At 34.7% G+C, this 12,713-nt stretch overlaps 1 protein-coding gene across 2 annotated transcripts; it reads left to right on the forward strand.

Moving 5' to 3' along the window:
- Positions 1 to 2,595: 2,595 nt before the first annotated feature.
- Positions 2,596 to 11,329, forward strand: LOC146926762 (F-box/kelch-repeat protein At3g06240-like). 2 transcript variants are annotated; one of them, XM_085700257.1, is made up of 3 exons: positions 2,596 to 2,748; positions 3,165 to 3,442; positions 8,198 to 11,329. In XM_085700257.1, exons 2-3 carry the CDS (start codon positions 3,422 to 3,424, stop codon positions 9,377 to 9,379), a joined length of 1,203 nt encoding a protein of 400 aa, XP_085556383.1. In that variant the 5' UTR covers positions 2,596 to 2,748; positions 3,165 to 3,421; the 3' UTR covers positions 9,380 to 11,329. The 2 variants fall into 2 exon arrangements, with proteins under 2 accessions (XP_085556383.1, XP_085556384.1); XM_085700258.1 differs by having other exon boundaries at positions 8,202 to 11,329.
- Positions 11,330 to 12,713: the final 1,384 nt, after the last annotated feature.

The raw sequence follows: 12,713 nt of genomic DNA on the forward strand, positions 1-12,713 counted from the left end.
GCTATTGAATAAGGACTACACTAGTGGATTTCCTTCCTGGCTTGGTAGCCCCCAGATGTAAGCGTGTTGTGCTGAACTGGGTCAACAAACCTCCTGTGTTCTTTAATTTTATGTCCTTTATTTTTATTGTTTTATTTCTGTTTATCGCGTGATGTTGAAACATTAATCAGAACATTGCAAACGTTAAAACATCTTACAGAACGTGTTAAAACAAGTGCGCTAGAATTTCACACACTAAGAAGGGTACCATGACACAAGTGTTGATTCAGAAGGAAGGACTCCCCGCCATGGAGGCTACTTGGGAAGACAAAGAAGAAATGTTGGAGGCCTATCCAAATGTCCACCTTGAGGACAAGGTGGGTTTTGAAGGGATGAGTAATGATACGCAGGTGCCAATTGCAAACTCAGGCAACAACCATATTGGGCCGAAGGAGGACAAAATCCCTAAACTTGCAAGGGAAAGGAGAGTTCCCGTGTGGGCCAAGGACTATGAGCTGGCTAATGTAAGGAATGGGAACAAGAAGCTTAGAAGGACCTAGAAGATGGACAGGTGTCCTTCATAACTGAAGGAATCTTTTATCAGTTTATTTTTATTGGAAATAGTTACCTCAATAGAGGGATCTGTTTACACCTGTCATTGATCGGATAGGGTTAGAGAGTTTTTGTGAGCTATAAAGCCAAACAGTTTGTAAGACGATAATATAATGAATTAATATAAGATTTCTCCTTCTCTCTCATTATTTCTCTTGAGCCTATCACTGCTCGAAAGTGATTTATCTTTCTATCCCTAATCTTTTATACCTGATTTAACATTATCAATACTAGTTTCAACAATATTCTAGATCTGATAACCAAACAAGGCCGATTATGGGTTCAATTTTGGGTCAAGTTAATTCTTGTCTGAATATCATAACACATGACGACGATAAAGGTGAAGATGACATTGAAGATGAAGATCTTATAATTAAAATAATGACTAGTCGTATAAATCAAATTGATGAAGTACCAAAGGTATACCATCAAAACTATGTCTTTGTTTATATTTTACTTCGTTCTAAATTGAATTTGATCTTGCAATTTAATAAACTGTCTAAATTATTTTCTTAGTTGATGTTATTCTTTTGCGAAATAATCTTGTCTCTTTTATAATATTCTCATTGAATTTTTTAATTGCATCAATTATTTCTTTACTAACATACTTCTATTTATTTTACATTTTTTTTCTGCAATACTCAAAGGAGGGGTTGTAGAGGGAAAACACAACTATAGCTATTGAGATCATTGTGCAATTTTTGCAAAATAAAATAACTTGAGGCTTCTTTCCTTAGTTCATCTAAAAATGTCAGAACCAAATTAATTCTGATATACTTAATGGAACCAAACTCAATTTAGATTTTGGAACCTTATGAAGAATGTTATATTTTGTAGGCCATCAAATTGGGGATCTTTCAATCATCAAATGCAGCCGCTTCCACCAAAATTCTTATCTTTGGTGGAAAATATCCACAGGATTGTATCTAAGGAATGAAATACAATATCTAAGCTGGAGTCTAATGTAGTCATACCTGCTGCTGCACAGACAGCTTTTGCAGGTCAATGTTATGGTAATAATTGGTCTTCACTTTGGCTTCCTATTGAACTTATTCTTGAAGATGCTTTGGATGGAGGGCACATAGCAGATTTTAATGCCATTGAAATTATTACTGGTATGAATGTATGATTGATTTTTTATTATTTAATTGGAGATTGTATTATCAATCATAATCAAAATCCAGACAAGCCTATTCAAGAATCACTTGTACTTCCAATGAAGACGCTGATTTCTGACAAACTTTTGCACCACATACAGGAAGTTTTTTAAGCTTATAGTAGCAGCTTTAGAAAAATTGGATCATGTATCTGGTCACAGATACGAAAACCTAGTTACCATACTTGAATTTTTTTTTTTTTTAATATGCCTTTATAAATTGTTAATCAAGACTGATCCACACTAAGAAGGGTACCATGACACAAGTGTCGATTCACTAGGAAGGACTCCCTGCCACAGAGGCTACTTGGGACGACAAAGACAAAATGTTAGAGGCCTATCCAAATTTGCACCTTGAGGAAAAGGTGAGTTTTAAAGCGATGGGTAATGATAAGCAGGTGCCAATAGCAAACTCTGGCAACAACCATATTGGGCCAAAGGAGGACAAAAGCCCTAAACTAGCAAGGAAAAGGAGAGTTTCTGTGTGGGCCAGGGACTATGAGCTGGCTAGTGCAAGGAAGGGAACAAGAAGCTTAGAAGGATCTAGAAGATGGTCAGTTGTCCTTTATGAGTTTTTTTTTTATTGGAATTAGTTGCCTCAATAGAGGGATCTGTTTACACCTGTCATTGATCAGATAGGGATAGAGAGTTTTTATTAGCTATAAAGCCAAACAGTTTGTAAGACGATAATATAATGAATTAATATCAGATTTCTCCTTGTCTCTCGTTATTTTTCTGGAGCCTATCACTCGTCGAAAGTGATTTATCTTTCTATCCCTATTATTTTATACTTGATTTAACAATAGCAATACTAGTTTCAACAGTATTTTAGATCTGATAATCAAACAAGGCCGATTATGGGTTCAATTTTGGGTCAAGTTAATTCTTGTCTGAATATCATAACACATGACGACGATAAAGGTGAAGATGACATTGAAGATGAAGATCTTATAATTAAAATAATGACTAGTCGTATAAATCAAATTGATGAAGTACCAAAGGTATACCATCAAAACTATGTCTTTGTTTATATTTTACTTCGTTCTAAATTGAATTTGATCTTGCAATTTAATAAACTGTCTAAATTATTTTCTTAGTTGATGTTATTCTTTTGCGAAATAATCTTGTCTCTTTTATAATATTCTCATTGAATTTTTTAATTGCATCAATTATTTCTTTACTAACATACTTCTATTTATTTTACATTTTTTTCTGCAATACTCAAAGGAGGGGTTGTAGAGGGAAAACACAACTATAGCTATTGAGATCATTGTGCAATTTTTGCAAAATAAAATAACTTGAGGCTTCTTTCCTTAGTTCATCTAAAAATGTCAGAACCAAATTAATTCTGATATACTTAATGGAACCAAACTCAATTTAGATTTTGGAACCTTATGAAGAATGTTATATTTTGTAGGCCATCAAATTGGGGATCTTTCAATCATCAAATGCAGCCGCTTCCACCAAAATTCTTATCTTTGGTGGAAAATATCCACAGGATTGTATCTAAGGAATGAAATACAATATCTAAGCTGGAGTCTAATGTAGTCATACCTGCTGCTGCACAGACAGCTTTTGCAGGTCAATGTTATGGTAATAATTGGTCTTCACTTTGGCTTCCTATTGAACTTATTCTTGAAGATGCTTTGGATGGAGGGCACATAGCAGATTTTAATGCCATTGAAATTATTACTGGTATGAATGTATGATTGATTTTTTATTATTTAATTGGAGATTGTATTATCAATCATAATCAAAATCCAGACAAGCCTATTCAAGAATCACTTGTACTTCCAATGAAGACGCTGATTTCTGACAAACTTTTGCACCACATACAGGAAGTTTTTTAAGCTTATAGTAGCAGCTTTAGAAAAATTGGATCATGTATCTGGTCACAGATACGAAAACCTAGTTACCATACTTGAATTTTTTTTTTTTTAATATGCCTTTATAAATTGTTAATCAAGACTGATCCACACTAAGAAGGGTACCATGACACAAGTGTCAATTCACTAGGAAGGACTCCCTGCCACAGAGGCTACTTGGGACGACAAAGACAAAATGTTAGAGGCCTATCCAAATGTGCACCTTGAGGAAAAGGTGAGTTTTAAAGTGATGGGTAATGATAAGCAGGTGCCAATAGCAAACTCTGGCAACAACCATATTGGGCCAAAGGAGGACAAAAGCCCTAAACTAGCAAGGAAAAGGAGAGTTTCTGTGTGGGCCAGGGACTATGAGCTGGCTAGTGCAAGGAAGGGAACAAGAAGCTTAGAAGGATCTAGAAGATGGTCAGTTGTCCTTTATGAGTTTTTTTTTATTGGAATTAGTTGCCTCAATAGAGGGATCTGTTTACACCTGTCATTGATCAGATAGGGATAGAGAGTTTTTATTAGCTATAAAGCCAAACAGTTTGTAAGACGATAATATAATGAATTAATATCAGATTTCTCCTTGTCTCTCGTTATTTTTCTGGAGCCTATCACTCGTCGAAAGTGATTTATCTTTCTATCCCTATTATTTTATACTTGATTTAACATTAGCAATACTAGTTTCAACAGTATTTTAGATCTGATAATCAAACAAGGCCGATTATGGGTTCAATTTTGGGTCAAGTTAATTCTTGTCTGAATATCATAACACTTGACGACGATAAAGGTGAAGATGACATTGAAGATGAAGATCTTATATTTAAAATAATGACTGGTCATATAAATCAAATTGATGAAGTACCAAAGGTATACCATCAAAACTATATCTTGGTTTATATTTTTACTTCGTTCTAAATTGAATTTGATCTTTCAATTTAATAAATTGTCTAAATTATTTTCTTAGTTGATGTTATTCTCTTGCGAAATAATCTTGTCTCTTTTTATAATATTCTCTTTGAGTTTTTTAATTGCATCAATTATTTCTTTACTAACATACTTTTATTTATTTTGTATCTTTTTCTGCAATACTCAAAAGAGGGGTTGTGTAATATCCCGCTTAACAGTAACGGAATATTACCCATTAGACGCGTCAGAGGACAAATGATCATGGAAATGTCTATTAATGGCATAAGTCAGGTATGAGCTATATATCAGAGATTAAGTGTTATAGAACGTCAAGTACGACGGAAGATGTTTTTATGAAATATCAGTCAAGCATGGGCTTATGTGTCAGTGTCAGGTAAACACGACTAAGGCGAAGGGCAAAGTGGTAAAATGTCGCAAGTGACTATATAAGGCCACAAGGGCCATTTTTCTTCATTTCCCACTTCACTTTCTCTCTCTAGGTTTTTGGGAAAACCTTTCTCTCCTCCTTCTCTCTAGAATTTCGGCTCCCTCTCCTCTCTAAGACATCCAATCTTCTTCCAAATCATGATCAAGCATGGATTAAGGCAGCTTAGCAAGCAAGAAACACATAAGGGAAAGGATTGAGGCATGGTTTGGTGAAAAAGGGCTAAAGAGCAAGAATGAAGAGGAAACTAGGGTTTGGTGCTAGATGCTTGAGAAGTGGCAAGGAACATGATTAGGTGAGTTCCATAGATAGTTTACCTTCCCTTGGTTGTGTGAATTCATGCTAGAAAGTAGTAATTTATGTTTATGAGGGATTTGGAACCCTAATGGACTTTTGATAAATTCTTGTTGATTTGATGTTAAATTGCCATGAAATATGTTTATAAATGTATATATATGTTGCTGGATGTTTTGGTGCATTACAGGAACCATTAGAATGAGTTTTGGGTCAAAAATTGGAAATTTTGTACCACAGACCCGAAGAGCTACGCTATTAGCGAAATCTACGCTAATAGCGAAATTCTCAGGATGAGCCACGCTCTAGGGGCGCTATTAGCGCAGCCCTCTGGACCAGCCAACATGCTTTATGGCTGTTGGCTCAGTGTGGGTCCGTGGTGCATTCCGATGTTTTTCTTTCAACGTTTTACAACTTTATAACCCCAAAACAACATCTAGGCAATGCACATAACATCGAACGATTCTTGAAAAGAAAATCATGGCAATCTTAACATGAATGGCAAGAGTGAGTCAAGAGAGTTTAGCCGAGTTACTCGGGTAGCAAAGAACTAGGCATGGGATGAAAGTAGAGCCTTGACATAGCTTGTCAAGAACTAGAATAGTTAGTAAAGAATAGAATGCTAGGCATGAGTAGTATGCTTGATTAGATGCGAAGTGTTATAGAGTATTCTCTTCGTATAGAAACTAGAGTGCCATACGAGTATGGCCAGACGTGAATTGATTAGACATCTCTTCACATAGCAAGTTAAACAAGCATATAGTTTACCTCTAGTTGGATCGTATAGGCATCCGAGGTAAAAGAGATAGCTAGCATAGATTTAATACTCATGTATATATATAGACCAAGACTTTAAAGTTAAGGTGCCATGTCTCTTGTGTCCACACTAGGTTGGCTCAAGAGGTTTCCATTAGGTGAAACGGGGTTAGCCGTAAGGAACCCGCATGTCACTTAGTAAGTAAGATGTAGTGGTCGTGTCTCTTGTGTCCACATTAGGTTGGTGCAAGGGGTTTCCATTAGGTGAAATGGGGTTAGCCGTGAGGATCCCGCACGTCACTGCAGGAGTGCCGTTGGTTATACCTTAGATAGGTTTCCATCGGATAGATAGGGATTGCGCTCGGGGTTACTCCACTCGGGGCTTTCCGTAAAATGAACTCAGATAATGTTTGATTGTTAAACGCTAACTTCATGAATGAATCTGACTGTGCATATTATTAGATATATTATGTTATGTCATAGAGCCTTGACGTAGATCGTCAAGAATAGTAGAGCCTTGACGTAGATCGTCAAGAATAGTAGAACATAGACGTAGATCGTCAAAACTAGTATGATAGTAAGATAGAATATGTTGTGAGATATAACATAGTTATGCATAGAGCAAGTATAGAGAAAGATATGCCGATGACGATCTTAGGTTTCCCCTAATCGTCCGGTTTAGAATTGTGTCATGATTTTAGTATGTTTAGGCCTCGATACGTAGAGCGTATTCTTGGCATTGCGGTTTTAGTTTCCCCTCGACCGCCATGACACGTATAGGATGTGAAGCCTATAAAAGTGAGATAAGACTATGACGGCCCTAGTATGCACGACCGTCTAAGTATGCAAGTCCCCACACACGTATAATCAACCGGTAGGTTGTATTCTAGACACGTGGTGACCGTAGGTTTCCCCTGAGGTTACCTATAGCCTAGGATTTAGGGGAACTCACTGAGACATTATGTCTCATCCCAATCCTTATTTGTTTCAGATAAACAGGTTGGATTAGCAAGCTAGTAGCCGAATGGATGATGCGTCAAGTGTTCGTTCGTACCCGCTGCAGGATGAGATGGTTATGCAAGGATGCATTCATTATACTTTAGAAAAGTTGAGTTGTATTATTATGTACGAACACAATTGATTGTATTTATATTCATTCGTAGCTGTATTGTTGTAAAAATTTTTAATGTATCGAGTACTAAACTAACGCACATGCTAGACTTTCTAGATACGTCTAGTATGGGTGTTACAGGTTGTAGAGGGAAAACGCAACTATAGCTATTGAGATCATTGTACAATTTTTGCAAAATAAAATAACTTGACGTTTTTTTCTTAGTTCATCTAAAAATGTAAGAACCAAATTAATTCTGATATACTTAATGGAGCCAAACTCAATTTAGATTTTGGAACCTTATGAAGAATGTTATATTTTGTAGGCCATCAAATTGGGGATCTTTCAATCATCAAATGCAGCCGCTTCCACCAAAATTCTTATCTTTGGTGGAAAATATCCACAGGATTGTATCTAAGGAATGAAATACAATATCTAAGCTGGAGTCTAATGTAGTTATACCTGCTGCTGCACAGATAGCTTTTGCAGGTCAATGTTATGGTAATAATTGGTCTTCACTTTGGCTTCCTATTGAACTTATTCTTGAAGATGCTTTGGATGGAGGGCACATAGCAGATTTTAATTGGAGATTGTATTATCAATCATAATCAAAATCCAGACAAGCCCGATTCAAGAATCACTTGTACTTCCAATGAAGACGCTGATTTCTGACAAACTTTTGCACCACATACAGGAAGTTTTTTAAGCTTGTAGTAGCAGCTTTAGAAAAATTGGACCATGTATCTGGTCACAGATACGAAAACCTAGTTACCATACTTGAATTTTTTTTTTTTTTTTTAATATGCCTTTATAAATTGTTAATCATTTTTTTTGACAGAATATAAATTGTTGATCATAATTATTATTCTAATCACGATTTCGAATAAAAGGATATCATTTATTAAGAATAAAAGCAAATCTTGTTCAAAAAAATAAAATAAAAGCAAATCATAAATAATTGTTGTAAACCACGTTTAATCCATAAATATCTCACGACACGAGTTTTATAAGCGTATATTGCACCCTTTACTGTAAACCCTAAAATTCAATTTGTTTGCTTTGCTTAGGAAGAAGAAGCTATGGCAGCGGCGTTCCTCCCCGACGAACTCATCATGGAAATCCTCTCTTGGCTCCCCGTTAAACCTCTTATGAAATTCAGATGCGTGAACAAATTTTTCAAAACTGTCATCTCTGATCCTCAATTCGTTGAAGTTCATCTCAATAAATCTGTACGAAACCCGCACCTCACATCAATTTTGCCACAAAATTATGAGGATAAACAAGTAATTGATTGGAATCTTGTAACCTTCCCAATTTCTCGTTTACTCGAGAATCAATCGACCTCCATTCTTTATTATGATCCTTACTATCGATTGACCAATGACTACTGTCGTTGGTGGGTCGTTGGTTCGTGTAATGGATTGCTATGCTTGATTGATATCCTTAAGCCACATTTTCAAGATTCACGAATCTGTTTTTGGAACCCCGCCACTAGGACAAAATCTGAGTATTTGTTACCCTCTTCTAATAATTGTATTTGGTTTACTTTTGGTTACGATACTTTGGCCAGAACTTATAAGGTGGTGGCATTCTGTAAAGAGTTGGAAGTGGAGCATGGTAATGCAAGAATCGGGGTTAAAATTATCAGCATGGGGGATAATTCTTGGAGAAATATTCAATGCTTCCCCATGCTTCCACTTTACAGATTTAATAACCATGGGGTTTATTTGAGTGGTACTATTAACTGGTTGGCTCTACGTGATCACTCTGTTTCGGATTTATTTTATTGGAATGATGGATCTACTACTGTTAAGGAGTATGTGATTCTTTCACTTGATCTATCGGGTGAGAAATACACTCAATTGTTGCTTCCTCGGGATTTTGGTAAGGTTCCACGTCATCAGCCAAAGCTTGTGGTTTTGATGGGCCGTCTTTGTTTTTGTCATGATTTTGAGGAAACTCATTTTCTTATATGGCAAATGAAGGATTTTGGTGCTCCAGAGTCTTGGATTCAACTATTAAAAATTAGTTATAGCAATTTCTTTTCACCAACGGAGCATAAACGATTAGATTTGTTACCACTATATCTTTCTGAGAATGGGGATACATTGATATTGGCAAATGACCGCGATGACGACGAGGCATTTATATATAACTGCAAAGACAATAAAGTCAAGAGAATTGGAATTACCAATAAAATATTGTGGTCACGGACCAATGATTACGTTGAAAGTTTAGTTTCGACACATTGAAAGTGAGTTTCCCTAACAAGTATAACTAGTTTGATTTTATGTCATTCATATAAACTAGTTTGAATTGATGTACTTCATATATATTGCTATTAAATCCTTGTCAGTTTATAATAATATGTTGTGTGAATATTTTGTATAATTGCTTGGCTGCTTAGCTTGTTTAAAATGTAGAATAAGTATCTATTAACCATTGTTGGATGTTTGGCTCTAATGAATTGGAGGAATTTGTCTTCATGATATTATAAGTTTGAAGATGATATTTTTTTAAGGTAATTTCCTGGAGAACAATTATCGTAGAGGTAAAGTCATTCACTGTTAAATATTCGTATAGGAAAAATTAAATTGTCCTTGTTTTGGGAAGATAATACATTATTTAGAATTGAGATGCAAGGGAAAACCTAAACAGAATAATAGAATGTGTAAGGTGGAAGTGTGAAACTGATTTATGAGCAAGGGACATATATCAGTAATTGAGAGTATATAGACTAGAGCAAGTTTTACACTGAAAATCCATGTATAGAGACTGAGAGATTGTATGGGAACAGACCCAAAATATTATTTGAACAATCGACGTTTCAAAAACTCTTTTAAATGACTCCTAGATTTTGCATGCACATCTTGGTATAAGGTATAATTTTGGGAAGCTTGAATGGTTTATGTTTGAATTAAGTTACTTGGAAATTGATTTTGATTGTTTAGATAGCATATAAACAATCTGCCGTTGAAGTGAATTTTTTTTACTGGGTGGTGCTTGGAAATGTCTTTATTTGGAATTTTACCAGTGATGGTTTTTGTCTATTCAATGATTCCTTCAGTTCTATTCTTGTTTTTGTCTACTCAAAGTAATGCATTCATTTCACAAAAATGAGTTTTAACTAGAGCTCGTTATTCTTTCAAAAAAAAAAAAAAAAAAACTAGAGCTCGTTAATATTTGGTATGAAGGATTATTTCAAAATCATATTTTAATTTTCTGTCGTGGGTTCTATATTATGTTTGCTGCAACATAGAAATAATGCAGTCCACAGACTAATTTGCTGGATTTTTTTTGAAGAAATTTTACTGGATTTGTTTTCTTCTCCGCTGCAATTTTATTTCACAAGTTTGTATAAGAAATACAAGACTGAGTGGACCGGGCGCTTAGCTCACGTGCTTAACCGTCTCCTTTCATAATCTATCTGCTGCCTTGCACAAAAATGTATAGTTGACTGTGCTTGTACCAGCATCATCTCAACACTTTTAAAATTCTTATACACATGTTCGCAGTCACTGTGTCTGATGGTATTGTTCTTGTTGTTGCCATCACAATGACCAATTGACCATGATTTGTGTTCTTGCCTTCTAGGAATGTATTTCTACCACTCACCATAAGAAAATTCAACCATCCTTTTGGACTTGAAAGTTAGTTATTCACTAGTTGAAAGAAGGTGATTCTATTTTCAAGATTTGGCTTAATTTAGCATTATGATTAATAATAATTTTATTGGGAATGATTTTGATACTATTAGTGTATGCAAGTATGAGTATCTAGAAATAATTAAGGAAGTATTTTATAATTTTATTTTAAACTGTAATTTGTTACTGTTAACACAATTTTTTTTTTTCTAACATGAGTGTTGTTGGATACATTGGCAAAAAGAGGATCGAACATGACAGGAAGCTGGAAGCAATGGTTCTCTTCCGATATTGTTGTACATTTTACTCTTCGTAACGTTGGATGGGAGTTTACTCTTCGTAACGTTGGATGGGAGTTTAGTTTCCATTGTGGACTCTGATGGGAAGCCAAATACCAAAAGAATGAAGAATGGTACAACAAAATGAGAACTAAGAAAAAACACAAGTGACTTGAATTTTGCAGAATGCTAAAACCCATTAAAGTTATTGTAACTTTCAATCTAGCCAGAGTCCATTGCCAAGACAATGCCTTTATTTCCACGAGCAATTCTTCCGCCATCTTCACCGTATTGTTGAAGATTCTACAATTAACCTCATTCCAGATTACCAAAATTGTTGCTTGCCAAATCAAACAAAATCCTTGCCCAAACCGTCTCACCAATCCAACATTACAAGTGTAATAACAAATTTGGAGGCGTAATAAACATGAAATCTAACTGTCGCACCACCAAATTCCATACCCTACTGGTCACATCGCAAAACAAAGAGGTTATTCATATTTTCCGCTATCGAGTCACATAAAATGCAGTTTCCCAAAGCATCCAAAGGAAGAATATTGCAAATAATAAGATTTGGCCCGTTTGTTTTAGATATAAAAACAATAGATTTTTCTTTGTATTTCTAAAAATGTATTTTTTAAAAATTTACTCAAAAATAGTACAAGTTATTTCAAACTCATTTAGTATAAGTTAAAAATGAGATTTTGGCATTCACTAGCTTAAATATTCATTGTTAGAGATTTTACATAGTAAAAATCACATATTTTTTCAAAGTGACATCTTTCAAAAATGATTTTTATGAAAAGCTATTTGAAATAGCTTTTTTTTTTTTAGAGATTTTTTCGAAATTTTAGTATCCAAAAAGAACTATAACAAAATGATGAAATACTTAGAATTACATTTTAAGATAAACTATTCAAACGGATTTTTCATTTGAAACTTTCCTTAACAGTTTCTTTGTTAAAAAAAATTGTAGCAAAAGAATATTACACTATAAATATCTATTTTAAAAAAAGCTAAAACAAACAGTCTGAATACAATAAGTAAAAGTTTCCACGTAAAAGCTGCCACTCTTGATGGAGCATTGCCTTTCCAAGTATAACCGAAAACATTCTTCTCACTGTCATTCCATCTATCTTCCCACACCATAGATTTTTCCAACAATTTGTAAGTCGACGATACCGAAAACAAACCATTCTCCTCCGGCCTCCATTTCCAAAAATTTGTCCCTTGAGTACAATTAATAAATCCTTACAAAACCTCCAACTAGTTTGTTAGAAGCCTTCCCTCCCACACAAATACGTTTCTCCTCCAAGATAGATCAAAGTATTTAAATCCATTCGTCAACTCCCACATTGTTCTTACGAAAGAAAGTTTATGATTCGAAAACCAAAAAAGTCTCTGAATTGATGTCCTAAAGTCGTTCTTCCCCTCCACCTATCATTCCAAAAATATTAATATATAGTTAACATATTAATATATTGTTGATATATTAAAATCTCAATGGTTACTAAATTAATAATGTTAACTATATTTTTAGAACATAAGAATTGTTAACTAAAAATATAGTTAACAATTAAATATAGTTAACATATTATTTGAACTGGTGGTCGAACAAAATGTTTGGAATTGGGGATGGACAGTAGTTTGCAATTTGTCATCTG

The sequence above is a fragment of the Medicago sativa genome, chromosome 4 (genome assembly GCF_051527215.1).
Source record: "Medicago sativa cultivar Bolivia chromosome 4, Bolivia_mono, whole genome shotgun sequence".
In the NCBI taxonomy this organism is placed as follows: domain Eukaryota; kingdom Viridiplantae; phylum Streptophyta; class Magnoliopsida; order Fabales; family Fabaceae; genus Medicago; species Medicago sativa.